At 37.8% G+C, this 16,162-nt stretch overlaps 2 protein-coding genes across 9 annotated transcripts; one reads left to right on the top strand and one right to left on the bottom strand.

Moving 5' to 3' along the window:
• Positions 1 to 243: 243 nt before the first annotated feature.
• Positions 244 to 9,852, top strand: LOC120108556 (plant UBX domain-containing protein 1-like). Of its 8 annotated transcripts, XR_005509852.1 has the most exons (10): positions 245 to 462; positions 612 to 684; positions 1,211 to 1,313; positions 1,575 to 1,643; positions 1,906 to 1,979; positions 4,322 to 4,451; positions 5,870 to 5,974; positions 7,312 to 7,529; positions 9,282 to 9,347; positions 9,434 to 9,852. XR_005509852.1 is itself a non-coding variant. In XM_039122192.1 (8 exons), exons 1-7 carry the CDS (start codon positions 442 to 444, stop codon positions 7,515 to 7,517), a joined length of 708 nt encoding a protein of 235 aa, XP_038978120.1. In that variant the 5' UTR covers positions 245 to 441; the 3' UTR covers positions 7,518 to 7,529; positions 9,282 to 9,350. The 8 variants fall into 8 exon arrangements, 2 of the variants coding, with proteins under 2 accessions (XP_038978121.1, XP_038978120.1); XR_005509853.1 differs by lacking the exon at positions 612 to 684 and having other exon boundaries at positions 7,345 to 7,529; XR_005509851.1 differs by lacking the exon at positions 612 to 684 and having other exon boundaries at positions 246 to 462.
• A 2,867-nt stretch (positions 9,853 to 12,719) lies between these two features.
• Positions 12,720 to 14,209, bottom strand: LOC120108557 (NAC domain-containing protein 30-like). The gene is made up of 2 exons (XM_039122194.1): positions 13,416 to 14,209; positions 12,720 to 13,331 (listed from the first exon to the last, which is right to left on the bottom strand). The coding sequence occupies exons 1-2, from the start codon at positions 13,558 to 13,560 to the stop codon at positions 12,886 to 12,888; spliced, it is 591 nt and encodes a 196-aa protein (XP_038978122.1). The 5' UTR covers positions 13,561 to 14,209; the 3' UTR covers positions 12,720 to 12,885.
• Between the last annotated feature and the right edge of the window lie 1,953 nt (positions 14,210 to 16,162).

The following is a 16,162-nucleotide window of genomic DNA, read 5'->3' as shown; positions in this document are numbered from 1 at the left end:
GGGCATGTGATGGTCATAAAGATGGCTTTAAGCATTGACCAAAACAAGGGTGTTCATGCAAAACAAGAGAGATTTGAAGGATGCATGTATACAAATAATGGTTTTCAAAAAAATAAAATATGTAACAAATCATATTTACAAAATATATATATATATATTTAAGTGTTAAAAATGGGAATAGAATTTTAATTTGGTTTAGATCCGGGTTTGGATCTATCATCCCTATAACTTGAGTATGGATGCCGACCTCAGCCTGGCCCGTGACCCGTAACTTTGTTGGAAAGCATCCCTGAAACTATGAGGGCTCCCCTGGTTTTTATCATTACTTTAAGTCTCGTGCCGTCGCGGATTATGCCAAGAAACCATTCTACTTCTTTTAAACCAGGGAACCCCCGGACCTTCGATCCCCTTTAACCGAGAAGAATCTCCTGAGATCGATCCATGGAGGCAGAGCAAGCCAAGGTCTTCTCTCCCCTTCTTCATCTCTCTCGAATCAATCGTTCTTTCTTGAACCTTGAGATCGATCTATTTGTTTTCTAGATTCTACTTCGACGTTTTTCTGAGTTTGGCTTTGAAATCACGCGTTCTTCACTTGTATTTATGAGTTATAGGGTAGAGAAACGAGCTACGGTTGTGCTGCTGCTAAAATCTAGAAGAATCGACAGATTGATGGGAATCTTTAGGGTATTTTTGCTTACTTTCTGGATAGACATTATTTGATTTTAACTTAGTTTCTGGCTGAGATATTCATGTTAGAAGGAAGGTGGGCTGAGCAATCAAATTGAGCCCATAGTCTGCTGCTGCTGCTAGTTTATGATAACAAATAACCCCTGCATAGAGAACTTGATGATATCTTGGTGGATGCAAGCAAGGATCTCTGTTCATTTTCTTGGTGGCATGTTTGGCCCCGTCCAGTTTTTCTTGCCCAGTCAATAAAATCATTTTTTTTACTTCCATATACATTTGAGCCTCCACGTGACTCAGAAGTTTTAAACCGTGTGTTGCTCTTAGGAGTGTTAATTTGATAATTCTCAAATGCAAACAGGGCATCTTATGTCACTTTTAACTTTCATTGGTAAACCTCTGTCAGATTTGCATTTATATTTTGAATGTTTATTGTGATGTCTGTGCATTGGTGTAATTACTCATGGTTCCTTGATTCTTTGAGAATATCTAATGATTGTAACTTCCTATTGGGGATTGCTTTCAGGCCAAACTTTTGGCTGTGGCAGAAGAACTTGGTCATGAGATACGCATATTCACAAACTCAGCAAATTCTGCAGCATCGAAAGAAATATCTGCTTCTTCAAGTGGTATCTACCTTTTTTAGTATCATATTCAAACCTTGTATAGTGTTTGTTCCAGTTTTTCCCCAGATAGAGTCATATCTGATTTGAAAGAATCAAAACTATCTTGTGCATTTTGGAGCCGGTGAATTGTTTTTGCATCATGTCTGTGGGAATATGTTTTCAACTGTTTTTCATTTTATTATAAGGGATATCATATTATTAACAATTTTAAGAATTGCACCTTTACATTGTGTGCATGATATTAACTGTTGATTGCCTGTGCAGAGGAACCGGACCATTTCTATGATCTTACTCCTGAAGATTATTATCGAATCATGTCAGACAGAATACGAGGTAATGTTGACACTGAAAGGTTACTTTGGCTGTAATTTGGCGCTAGATTTCTACTCTAAGCAGTAGTTTTGAAGTTTTCATAATCTACTGAATTTGGCTTGTCTTTATGGATTAGAACATGATGCTACAATCCATAATTTTTCTTAGGACTCTTTAGCACTATCTCTGTACTGCTTGCATATTGGAAATCAATTTTGTTTTTGCTCATTTAGTTCTACCATCTTCAATATATGGTGTTCATGGTAAAAAAAACTTTGAACAGCCCAATCCCAAATTCTAAAGACCCGTAAAATGCGGGAAGCAGAGGCAGCAGCCCGCAGGGCAAGGATCACTAAGGTACTTGTCCATACAAGGACTTGTAAAAGATGAGTATCCCAATTATATTTCTTCTTTCTTTCTTTGTCAATTAACACTAGCTTATACTGCCTAACTTTTGTCATATTTTCCTGAAATTTATATTGCTTCTCCAGCTCATTTCTGCATGTGCCTTTTGTTTCCCAGGATTTTGTATCTCTTAAAACATAAATACACCCTTATTAATAAAAAGGGCTAGCTTTATAAATGGCATCCTCGTCAACATAATCATGCACTGGAAATCGAGACTTTGTATTCAAGATGATTTCAGATGTTTAGCCCTTGAATAATGAGTCTTGTTAAGAAAAGTGCTGGTGGACTGAAGTATTCGATATGGAATATCAAGTTTATATAACAACTTTAATTGCTCGGTATGAGGATGAAAATGAACAAAGGGACCTTTGGAGCCAATGCCAGGTGAATATTTTTAGTGAAGTTGCTCAATCCTACTTATTGGAGAAGTGAAACAGATGACTGATTTAATAGAACATAACAACAAAAGGAGAATGAATTTTAAGAATACGATCACAGAACAGTTGTGAACTCTGAGGAAGATTCATTTGAATCAAAAGTCTTGAATATGTCTTATATTTATGAAGCTACTTATTTTCTATCTTCATACTCATTGTAGATTGTCAGAAACATAATTTGAGATGGAGAACAATTAAAGAGGAAGTGTTTTGAATGGAAGATCAATGTCTTTAGCATCAATAGATACCGCAACAATCACCCCCACTCTACATGCCTTCGGGACTTCTGAATGATTTTGAAGCATGGAGCAAAGCTATCTAAATCAATTACTAGGTTTGCATACAGCCTTCGTATGCCTCATGTGAACTTGAAATTTGTTGCGATTCATATAAAAATGCATCAGAATCGAGTTTTGCTATTTCTAGATGGCAGTAACAAACAACTCTCTGTAGATTAATTTTATGAGATGGGGATTATTGAAATAAGTGACATCACTAGGGCTAATATGTTTGTTCCACTTGATAATGATGGAGGCGTATAAATTGTGCTTTTTAGAAATTTTTTTACAAGAAAAGTTTTCCACTATTTGTAAGTGTATCTTTTCTATATATCCTCTCAAAAATGCTTATTTGCATGTTTGTTGCTTGAAAACTCGAAATTCCATTTATATCACAAAATGACGAAAAACATGCAAATTTGCACTTCTAGTTAACTTGTGTGCAGTTCTACTTAACTTCAATGCAATGATGGTTCGAAACTTAATGGTAAGTGGCTATTTGACTATTTTACCCTTCAATAATTAGAGAGTTTTTCCCCTACTAATGATGTCAATATAGGCTATAAGAAAATATGATGCCGCCTTTGGCCCCCGCTTTACTTGCAGACTCCACTATGACACCTTCAACATTAGCAGCCTTCAATCGACACTTGCAACATTGGGGGCCTCCTTTGTGTGATTGAGCTTGATTTTGACTTGGCTGGCTACTCCGACTCCCTTTCTCCCTCAGTTCGGGCCCTCTCTTTCGTTGAGTCCCTCAACCTTGCCAGCAACTGCCTTGCCGGCCTTGCACCCCCGACCATTCCCTACCGGTCTCGCCCATGTCTCCATCATCATCCTCTCTCACGATGCCTCCTCCAATGAGATCCCCATCCTTGCCCTTTGCCTCTGCCCTCAAGGAACTCTATAACAACTTCCTCTTCGACCTGAGCTCACCATGCTCCACAGCGTTCCTTGCTCCAGTGGTCGGAGCTCCAATTGAACAACCTCACTAGCAAGATCTTAGGTCTAGGACCCTTCCGAAATCTCTACTTCTTCAGTGCTAGTGATGAGAACCTCTCTGATGGGCTCTTGGTTGAAAAATTGCCAGCATAAATGGTGAAGATCTTGGTAGAGCAATCATTTGGAGGGCTATGTCTTGGTGGTGGTGGTGGTGTTGGTGCTCCAGGAGATGGATCTTAGCCACAAGGCACTGTGGGGTCAGTGATGAGGTCTGCATTTGAGCACACCTATTGCTGGAGCAGCTAAGCCTAGCCTACAACTGATTCGAGTTGGTTCAACATCTAGGGGATAGCAGTCTGGAAAGCTAGCTCTTCGTGCTGGACTGACCACAACCAATTTGGTTAAATAGTTTTTTCCCCACTTATCTAGTGATGTGGATTGTATAGAAGTCATGTTGCACCAATAATTATGTTTTAGACCATGTTAATTAACTAAATAGATCATATGCTAATGGCAAGGCAGATTTGCAAATTTGGACCATTTGGCAGATTTCCTTCTAGATGGTGGACTTGGTTTGCCAATGTGTAATTTATGATTTTTCAAATTAATTTTCTTTCTATTTATGTTTGTGTAGGCTGTAATTAGGGTTCGCTTCCCTGATAATTACATTCTTGAGGCAAAGTTTCAGCCATCGGAGAAAATTGAAAGCTTGATGCATCTTCTCATGAAAGTTGTTGCTCGACCAGACCTGCCATTCTATTTATGTAAGCACTATCTGATTTAGTTACATAGATAAACAAATGTAAAACAATTTGTCATTGTATGAAGACATATTCAATGTCAGTATATTTTTTTTCCTCATTCGTGAATAATCACTAAAATTTTCTTTATGATATTTTAATACTCTTTCATATTGAAGTGAAATTCATTTGTATTTATAAAATTTTAGGTTATTACCCTTGAAATAGATACTGAACTTTGCAAGTATATGATGTAATAAGATTTTTTCATATTTATCCATTGAAAAAAATAAAGGAACTAAAATCCTTAATTTGAAACGAAGCCCGCATGGTGGGCCATATGGCTGTTTTTTTGCCTCTTTCTCAAAAATTAATGCCGAGTTATTCTTTATAATATACTGAATCCTCCTCATGAACTTTTGTTACTTTTGATTATTCGTTGATGACTTACTAAAGATTGTTGAGCAATATCAATACGAGCTTCAATGTGAAGTTAGTCTAGTAGGTTTACTGAATCTTTTTCATTTTCCTTTTAAACATGCAGAATCATTCACTTGCTTTTTGTAAGATACATTTTCTAGTTCCTCTAAAGCATTTTTAGTCATTCACCTAAAATGTAAATTCTCAGGTTCTACGTTCTTGTCTTTGACAACTATTACGAAAAGCTAGATACATGAATAACTAATATAAAGAAAAATCTTTTTCTTTTTATCAACTTTCATACCCACTACCACCAACTTCTTAATGTAGCTGCTTATCCTCCTTCCATTTATCATGCTAAATAAAGAACTAATTGTCTTATGTACATTTTTTAGCATATCATCTTAGATCTTTGTTTTCACAAAAAATTATTTTTTCCCCTCCACAATTAGCTATACTTTCTTTATAATCCTTTTCCATCTTCTCCTTTTCTGTACTCTTTACCTGCTCATTGTTCAAATCAATTTGGTTGACAGCCACCAAAATTTTAGAAAGGCTGTTGATTTATAACTGTTAGTTGGCCGGGCTCAGAGGAGGTTATCCCTAATGCATGAATAGCTTGAACCGGCCAAGACAAGCCCATTACCATACTGGTATGTTGAACCAATCCCCATACCAAGCGCACTGATTCTGTACCAAGCTGGTACTGGTATAAGGTCTGGTACCAAGATTGCTAGCCTTGTTAACAACTTTATCAAAACTTGAAGATAGATAGTGATGTACTTTTAAATGATTGTCTCTGAGTTGTCATGTTATATTTGTGGTTCAACTATGATTTAAATTATGCATTTTATGTTTGAAAAATTATTGATTGTAATGGATGTCTGCATGAATAACTTGGAATCAGAGAAATCCGATCATTTTTATCTTCTAGTTGGGTTATGCTTACATGTTCACATAGATAATTAAATGACTATTCATGTCTATGCATGCATAAAATCACTGTATTTGTCTCTCTGCAGATACCACTCCTCCAAAGGAGCGAATCAAAGACACTTCAAAGGATTTCTATTCAGCTGGCTTTGCTCCTGGAGCTATAGTTTACTTTTCTTTTGACCTGCCAAAAGGTTTACTCTTTTTACTTAAATGGTGAATCAATTATCAACAGTCCATTATGTTTTAGTGCAACCAATTTTGTCAAACTTTGTTGCATAAGTGGTTTCCTGTTTACATATATGAGACTAGGCTTTGGGTGTAGCAGGTGTAGCTGGGTGGCCTCAGACTGGTCTGTGAGCACCTGAACCCCTGCCATAGTTCGGGAAGCTGCTTAGCTTATAGCCTTGCACTATGATGTACTTGTGATAATGTGTAGTGTATTATTCAAGGAACTTTGGTCATATTAGAATAGTATGTGGTTTGTGTGTGCAAATAAGCTCCTTTTCTTCATATGTTATATTCAATGTCTTGTTTTATAGTCAAAAAATATAGGTTCAAGTTAGTCAAATCTTCTATAAGTATATCCTTGTAAAGAATAAACTCGCTCTCTCTCTTTCAATAATCGGAAACTCTTATTGTTTCAAGCATTTAACTCTAGTAGCTATTTGCATTACCTACCTCTATGTTTGTCACTTTATTCCAAAATTCCAAGATAAAAGGGCGGCCTAGTGCACAAGGCTCTTGCCATTGTGGGGTCTGGAGAGGGTCAAATTTATGCAGCCTTACCTCTGCATATAGAGAGGCTATTTCTGTGTTTCAAACTCGGGACTTCCAGGTTACAATGGAGCAACCTTACCATTACACTAGGGCTTACCCTTATTCCCGAATTCCTAAGATAGCATCAAAATCTGATAATCATGCAAATTTTGTAGGTGATTTTAATTACCCATATGATCACACTTACCCATGTAATATATGTGTAGTTTCTTTGTCTTAGGCTTAACATTTAACTATAGAAAGTCCAAACCAGATGATGATAGCATTCGTTAATTCCTTAAAATCTGATAATCATACAAATTTGTAGGTGATTGTAATTACCAGTTTGATCACACTTACCCATGTAAGATATATTTAGCTTCTTTGTCCGAAATAGGCTATTTAACATTTAACTATAAAAAGTCCAAACTAGATGATGTTTTGGGTTGTTGACTTGGCACCATGCTTCTTGTTCTACTAGCTTATCTGATTATAATTATAAAAAGCTTCATGTTGTTGCTGTTACTCTTAATTTTATTACCTCCAACTAAGATAAAAAGATCAATAAATTTGACCTATTATTACACTTCGTAGAGCATTTCTTTTAACTAGATATCCACATTTTTAAGTAATACCAGTTTTAATGGTAATTATGAAGTTAAGACAGGATCTTGCTGCCTTTTTATAATTTATTTCATATAGTACTTCCCATGAATCTTATGCATAGTCATCAAATGTTCATCAGATAATTTGCCATGTGTTGTTATGGCAGATAAAGAGTCTAATAGTGCAGTTGCAAAGACAGGGCCTTACCTTCGTGATGATATATTGTCTTTGAATGGATTGGATTTTACTTCTGAAAAGGCGGATCCTGTCACTTCTGAACCAGAACCTCCAGCAGTGGGGACGTCCCCTGCTGTACCTGATCCTCAGCCACCTGAGAAGAAGCCGGCTAAACCAAAGTGGCTTAAATTGTGAAAGATTGAAAGGGTAAGTATCTGATCTCACCTTTTTCATTCATTATTTTAATGAAATGAGATTTGCCGTATTGGAGGGGAACCTATGGATTCGTTTCTCTCAGGAAAAAAAGATGCTGGTTGCTAAAGTCCATTAAGAGCATACTTTAAATTTTATTAAAGATGAAGACTTCATGAAAATGTGATTATTTTGTAGCAATTCATCCAAAGACGATGCACAAGACTGCTTCAATTATATGGAATTCAATTTGTGATCTACTGGATAGTGGCATCTCCACTGCTTGGTCTAGTTTGATTAGACGGAGACAATATTGAGCCTGGTGGCATGGATCTTAAATTACATTATTTAGGAATGATATTGGGGTTGGGCCTTAGAGCAATGTTAAGGTTGCTCCAAACTAATCTGGGTTTATGGGTTCGAAAAATGGAAACAGCCTCTTTGCACACCCATACCCTGCAATATTAGGAGCCTTGTGCGCTAGGGTGCCTTTTTTTTTTAAGAAATGCGATGAATAAAAAGATGCATAGAGAAGAAAAGGAATCTGCCAATGTCTTAAATAGAAAAGGAAAAAACATATAATAGTCATATAATAGCAATAACATTAAGAGTGTCAATGAGGGAACAAGTTTCAGTAATTGTGGTGAGATTGCACTGGTGATATTATTTGTGGTGTTTCCAGGCAAGGGTTGGATTTCAGCCCTTGTTTTTTTCCACGCATACTTCAGATCTACTACATTAAATGTTGTTGTGTATTGGGTTATGCCCACATTCAAGTAAAATATGTTTGACTGATCAATTAATAAAATTTAATAATATTCTGCTTCTTTTTTTCCCCTTTGCTAATTCTAGGGGGTATTCACCAATGGACTATTGGGTGTTTTGGAGCCTTATCTTATCAGGGTAGTTTGATGGGATCCACCCATAAATTGAAATCATATCCCCTGTAGAGTTCCATATCAATCATCTAGGGATGCTTCCTGGCCCTTGTGATTAAGGATATCATTGAGACAACATTCTAGACTTCTAGAGAATGAAGTGGTGTAGAACTAATTTGTTGCTATGGTGAAGTATAATGAAGTCCTTATGAGGAGTGCAATAGTGATAAACTGACGGGTGTCTAGATTCCTGAAAGTGAGAAGAAAGGAGTGAGAAGTCGTGAAGATGTGCTGGAATTTGTATGAATGGTGTACCATTAATAAATAGGATAAAGCTTATTGTTTTTTAAAGTTATGGGTGACAATGAGATTGGAAATGTGTGGTCAAAATAGTTGGGAGCTAAGCATTTATACAAGCCTGTTTAGTGGAGATGTGGATGTTGGATGAGAGTGAACCTTTAAAGAAAACAAGGTCAGAAACTATTACATTGTAGGAAAGCAGGACTTTAATGCTATAATTAAAGCACTATGGATGCAAAGATTTTTATGGAGACTTTCCTTTTTTTCCATGGGGGCTGGGGCTGGGGGCGGGCAGTCGGGTTGTTGCAGAGTGAGTAGATGGAAGTTTGTGAAAAAGATTTACAGTACTAGTTTCCATGGTGCTACACTGTAAGCAAGCTCACAAAGAATTTTTCATGGGATGTGCTTCACTCCAGCATTATATCTTTGTTTTGTTTAATGTTGTATGGATGGAATGTGTAATTTAATTAGGTGTGTCAATGAGCTATATTGTAAACAATCCTTAGTTGAAATTTTCACATTGTGCGTGCTTCACAATGATGTCATTGTAACCATTTCTTTGCTACTTTTTGGGGGTGTGTTTGTGCAGTGAGGTGATCCTGGATGTGACGAGGAATTGATTTAACTGTGACTGATGTAGAGTTGGTTCCAAAAGGTATGGTTAGTTAAACTTTGCATTCCTTGAATGAAGAAAATCATATGACACAGAAAATAATATAATGATTTTGTCTTGTTCTATAGGTAACAAAGAATTGGTACTTCAGGGCAATGTATATTAAGAGATGACAAAAATCAAGGTATATTACGAGTTTCCATCTAAATTCACCGTCATGGGTGGTGCTGCACTTAAACAAGTTCAGGAGGAACTTTCGCAGGGTGCTTGCTTCAGAATAATGTTACAACACGACTCATTTAATGTTGTATGGATGAACTGTAATTTTACAAGAAGATGTCTTAGGACTTAATCTGTTCCTAGTGGAAAATGCTTCTCCTTGTCATTTTGTTCCTATGCCGATATTATGCAAGCTAGATTCTCAAGGATACTGAATCTTTTAACATGTTTCACTAGTTATTGTGCTAAAAAATGTTCAAATGTTGAAAATAAAGCAAAAATATTTGAAATCCTGTCAGAGAATGAGAATAAGTGTGGATTATGTGCACATATTGGATCTCAGCATTTGAAAAGGATGATTTTTAAGGATTTTCATTGTTTATGCTATCTCCTTGTACCGTTGTTTTTTTTTTTTCCTTTTCTTGATTTGTTTTTAAACCTTACATTCGGCTGTTTTTTCATGGCCCCTTGTTTGATATGAACTCTCCTTAAAAGCAAGCTGAATGCACTCATTGAAGACCAATCTCTTTATTGTCTCGTTGTTCGCAATTCTTTTACCTTGTTATAAGCAGTTCATAACTTGAATCTATTGAACATTTTCTGCAGTTTGATGTTTAGTTACCTTTAAATGATTCCTGATGGTTAGTCACCCAGCAAGCTTGTCGGGTCTATGTGATGCTGGCGTGTTGCGATTGAACTAATCTTTGTTTTACATCAATTCTACTAGGTTGCATCAATCTGCCCCTGCACGCTGGCAGGAGGAACTTCTTGCATGGCAGATGCATTACTCAAATTAGAATGGCAGATGCATGCAACATGAAACATTAATGTCGCAGGTGGGCATTCACATTGATACTTGATTTACTTTGACTGACATAAATGAACTATTCAAATTAAACTAAAATGGACAGGGACAAAATCATTTCCAATTGGTCTCAGCTTCATTTCTTGAATACTTATGAGCTTGCAAAGATGTGATTCGGCCTGAGCTGAGCCAACATGCCTCGTATTCTGTTTTTGGGGGCTAGCTTGAATATTCTCAGCATGGCCAACTATCCACAACGTGCTCTAGTTTTAGGTCCAGGTGCACTAGCATCCTTGATTGCACTAGTAACTGGATTGGATATAAAATATGGTTTGTGTTATGTTAGTTGCCAATGCAATGCTTAATATTGGTTGTGAAGTGCATAATTTGTTTATTTCTTGCCATGTAAAACTTGGAAAAAATAATTACAAACTCAACGTAAATAGGCAATATTTTCAACTACAAAATAATCATAAATATATTTCATGATATAAAAAATCATAACCTATGTAGAACAAGGTGGAGAAAAGCTCATCATGTCATGTTGCTCAACACCAACGCCTTCATCGGGTGCATCAGCGAATTGTTGGAGAATCTCATCAGCTAGTGGTGATTCAAAAATCTTTTCTAGCTCATCAAGAGTCGGCAATTGCAGAATATCAGAGTTTGTATCAGGCGCATCAGCGAATTGTTGGAGGATCTTATCAGCTGGTAGTGATTTAAAATTCTCTTGTAGCTCATCAGGAAATGGATACTGTAGTAAGCTATCATGTGACTTACAGGAACAAAACTCCACCTCTTGGTCCAATCCTTCAATGATCTGCTGGATTGGTAATACAAAAGGTTGATACCATATTTCTTGCACCTCCAGCTCTCTGTTTTTCATTGTAGAAACTTCTGTACCACATAATTCTTTGCGAGCACTCGGCCTCAGATAAATCTTTTTTAGCTCATCAGAAGTCGGCAATTGCAAAGCATTAGAGTTTTTATCGAGCGCATCAGCGAATTGTTGGAGGATCTTATCAGCCGGTGGTGATTCAAAATTCTTTTGTAGCTCATCAAGAGATGGATATTGTAGTGAGCTATCATGCGACTTACAAGAACAGAACTCCACCTCTTGGTCCAATCCTTCAGTGATCTGCAGGAGGGTATGGCCAGCTGGCTGAGAAATCATGCTATCCTCGATTGGTACTACAAAAGGTTGATACCATATTTCTTGCACCTCCAGCTCTCTGCTTTCCATTGTAGGAACTTCTGTAGCACACAATTCTTTGCGAGCACTCGGCCTCAGATAAATTTTGCAAACAACCCAGTCATCCAGCTGCCATAGAGGATGAGAGACACAGAGTTAATATAATAATGAAAGATATTTCATTAGCAACTCAACTATTAACAAGAGATGTGTGATATTTATGGAATCATGGCAAATACCTTATTTCGGTCCATCGTCATAGCTGCACCACCACATCTTCTAAGGTTCTGGATGGAGTACTCTTCCATCAACCAGATGCTCTTTTCCTCCTTGCCCAAGAGGGTGCGTTCCATATAGCTGAAGTTTTGTTTGGAGCCAATGACCTGGCCCTCGCTGTTGAGCACCGGCTTCACCGATTGGGCAGATTTCCATCGACCTTGGCCTGCAACCCGAGATGCCCTTGTGCTGGCTTCTGCGTTAGGATGCTTTCGAGTGGTCCAGGTGAAGAAGAACCACTCCGAGTTTCCATTTGCCATGGCCATTTGAGCTGAAGAAAGGAACCCAAGAAAAGGATGACGAGTTAGGAACCTTAATTACAACAAATATAGATAGAGAATAAGAAAAAGAAGAGATTATGGTGTTGATATATATATATATATATATAATTTGTTTACCAGTAAGGTTGTTGGGGTGGTTTCCATAGACATCGGCTTCTTTGATTATGTCACATGGAAGTGGCTGATGGAGGAGCTTCTCCTTGAGGAAGAAATCCAAGAGCTCCGCATCCGTTGGCTGGAAAATAAATCCAGGTGGCACCATCGTGTATTCTGGCTGTGGTATCAGAATATCAAATAAGAAGGAGTCAGCAAAGGAGACACAGCAAAATCGGAAAAAAGTTGTTACAGCACAATTTCATCTGCCAGGTATGTCGTGTTTGCAAATTAATCCAGATAACTACTGGGACAAGATTCAGTAATTGTATTTGTGGATTTTTCATATCCAATGGCTGGCATACGATAAGAGGATTCTTATAATATGTTATTTTCCGTATCGTTATAGGATTTATTAAAGATTTTATAGGCACGCCCTATCCATATGTCAGAGTTATGTTTTGCATTGTCTGATCAAGAAGTTTGAGAATTCACCGTCTGTTAATTATGTTTATTGATTTTTCTTGTATGTTGACCGGTATCAGATAAGAGCAAAGGAGACAGACAAAAAGTCTAATAGGAGAAGAAGACGACGAAGAAGAAGAAAAGATGGAGAAGAGTACGGCACCTCTATCCTTCTTCTTTTGGCAGCGGGTTCCAATGTAGCACTATCAAATTGTTTCAAATCATCGTGAGCCTTGCGAGCTTTTGGAGTCAAGTAAATCTTGCAGATGACCCAGTCATCCAGCTGCAAGGAAAGGACCAAAGATGCAACGTTAGAACATCCATTCCTACAATCAAGAAAGATACAGAAACAAGAACATTGAGAGTTATATTTAGGATGATATGCACCTTGTTTGTGTCCCTTATCACACCAGCACTACCTCTCCCTTCAAGGTTTTGCATAGAGAACTCCTCCATCAACCAGATACTTTTGTCTTCGCCACCGTCCCAGTTCTGTTCCATGTAACAGAAACTCTGCTTCGACCCAATGGTGTTATTCTTGGAATCGAGCACTTTCTTGATGCCTTTCGTGGCCTTCCATCGTCCCAGGCCTGCGCGCCGAGATGCACGACTGGTTTCGCTTGCGCCGGAATGCTTCCGAGGGTTAGACGTGAAGAAGAACCACTCATAGTCCTTGTTTGCCATGGGATATTCTACTGAAAGAAACCAAGAAAACCCAAAAAAAGGATTAGAAACCCTAAATCAAGAAAGAAGACAATGGGGAATCGCAAGAAAATTACAGGCCAGGTCCTGGGGGCGGCTTCCATAGACGTCACCCTCCACGATAACGTCGCAGGGAAGAGGCCATTGAAGTAGCTTGTTCTTGAGGTAGGCGATGAGGAGAACCTCGTCGGTCGGTCTGAACAAGTAGCCCGGCGGCAGCATTGTCGTCCCAGCAACCTTTCTTGGAGTCCCAAGATTCTCAGACGAAGATCAGAGGATTGAGGAGCAAAAGATCGCACGAGGGTTTGAGCCAGAGAGGGAGAAGGATCAGGTGAGGAGGAACGACTGACGTCTCAAGTATATATGGGGCACGGGGAGGCAGTGATTGAGATTCTTTCGCAAACTTGAACCCGCGCGCTAACGGTCACATTTTTGCTCGAAAAGGTTGTAATCACTGCCGGAATCGCTCCGGTGGAAGTCTTGGGGACTAGCTTATCTTTAGTAAACCGTTATGTTCCCTGGAAGTCTTGATTTGCCGTAATTCCTTATCCTTGTTGGATTCAACTTCCACGTTCTATATTTGGATTAAATTTGGCCTCGGAAGGCCAAATTTCACGTCGGTTTAGGTCTAGTTTGTTGCTATAAGAGCCCTACTGACTCTGAAGCTTAACCTGAGATTACATTAACCGCCATGCAACCAAAGTCAATATGTTACACCCTTAACCTGAGATTGCTTTGACCCTTTGTTTGCAAATCCTGATAGTTGGGACAAGGTTTAGTAATTATGATTTATGGGTTTTCATGTTTGGATTTGTAGAGTCATGAAAGTGGAGCACTCTGCTTGTATTGGTTGTGCAATCACTTGGGATTAAGCTGCAAAACAAAAATAATTTTGTTGCTATTACTTACGTATAGATTGTTCTGCACTTTTACCCAGGGTGTGACCAGGGACTTCCATCTAATTCAGATGTTGATGCATGGACACAACCATCATGCATGCTCATCTGCAGCTTTGACTTTGTCCAATGAGTTGCATCTCCAATAGATCAAGCATCACCATTTGCAAAAAAATTAAAGATGTAGATGGCATCATACAGATGGCTATGTGATTCTAGTCATCATATAAAAACTGAATAGGAGGTGGCAATGCCATCCTGCTACAAAAAAAATTATTTTATGTTGATGGGCATATTTGAAAATTCGGCCATATTTCTATGTAGGATTATCTCCAACCAAATATAGTACTCTTTTTCGAAAGTAATTTTTCTACCAACCAGACATAGTAAAAATTATTTTTCTTTGCAATCATTTTTCTGGATAAATGATTTCCAAACATCGTTAGATTATTATATAACCCGACATACTCCAACCAAAAAAACCTTAGTGGTTTTTCTTTTTAGAAATGAAAAGAGGTTTTGCGTTTGAACCTTGGAGATTTATTTTCAAGCACATGGCATGAATAATTCTTAATAACTTTAAATATACTAGTAAAGTGAACTCATGCAAGAAAAACTTAAGATCAAAATGATCGTCTCAAAAATTGACAAGAATTGTATTCTCAAGGTTGGTTTGGTTGGGAGTAATTTGGTATGAAAAAATAAATCTCATATCAAATTATTATGTTTGGTACAAAAAGAGGATGAGAGAGAGAGCAAACTAAATGATGGGTCACACATCTACTGCACGAAGGAGAGGAGGTAAAATAAATACCACCAAAGGGTGGTTTCTCTCCTACATCAGATTACCGAGTGGAGTTAATCTAAAATTGTCGTTGCTAGATGAAAATGTTTCCCTTTTTTCATTAAAGCCCACAAATGCCCTTTTTTAATATTGCCAATCTCACAACAATTCCTCTTGGGGCTTTTTCTATCCAGTCTTGGTGAGAGCCAGGGAACTCGAGATCCTAGAAAACTCAATTGTTCAATGAAAAAAGGTATCAAGTCTCAACTGCCATGAAGTTAGTGTGCACAGGGGCGTGCAACTAGCATTGGGATCAGTTGAAAAGGAAATGATAAGAATTGAAGGGAGGCTAGAAAGGGGCATACGTCTAGATGGCTTGAAACTCTAAAACTTTTGTTACCGTCGCACTGTCATTCAAAGGTGAATAAAGGATGTAGTGCTGGGCTTCAGTAAGCATATAGCATTGGGCTACGGTAGAATGCTAAGTTATGCCTACTCCTAAGGTATAAGCTACTAGTAGATTACAATTAAAATAAGATAAAAAGATGCATTGGATTTATTATCGAAGGCTTTATGTTATAGAATACAATTCTAATATTTATACTAGAATAAATATGAAAAAGTGCAGTAGGCAGAGTGTCTGATCGTCTTGAAGCTCCAATAGGCCTACAAAGATGAAAGATTTATTAGTCTAAGTCAAGAGAGAAGTTAACACTTTAAGAGTATTAATTATTCGACCTTGTATTTGTATTTATGTAACTCTATTAGCCGAAAGTAATAAAAGAATATAGCATTTTACCTGTCTTTTTTGCATGCCCCTCCCAATATAAGCTTTCTATTAATAACTTGAGTATCAGAATTTTTCAGTGTTCGGCCTATCATTTTTATTTTTTATTTTTTACCTTAGGAAGGAGCTTTGTGAAGAGCTACATATATCTGAGTCGAGTTTAGGACAGATTTTTTTTATTATCCATATATGTCCCAGATCAGCTGCAGGTTGGGTAAAACTTGCTTTATTAGAGTTAGGTCAAATCAGATACCTAATTGTTGTGGTTCAAATCTAGCCCAAGGGTGACCACACCGGAGGAGTTGGGGGAGCTGCCGGAGTGTGAAAGAAGACGAGAAGAGCCACCTTCCACGACCG

The sequence above is a fragment of the Phoenix dactylifera genome, unplaced genomic scaffold (genome assembly GCF_009389715.1).
Source record: "Phoenix dactylifera cultivar Barhee BC4 unplaced genomic scaffold, palm_55x_up_171113_PBpolish2nd_filt_p 001392F, whole genome shotgun sequence".
Classification (NCBI taxonomy): domain Eukaryota; kingdom Viridiplantae; phylum Streptophyta; class Magnoliopsida; order Arecales; family Arecaceae; genus Phoenix; species Phoenix dactylifera.
The sequence above is the reverse complement of the archived record's forward strand: the minus strand, read 5'-3'. Positions and strand labels throughout refer to the sequence as shown.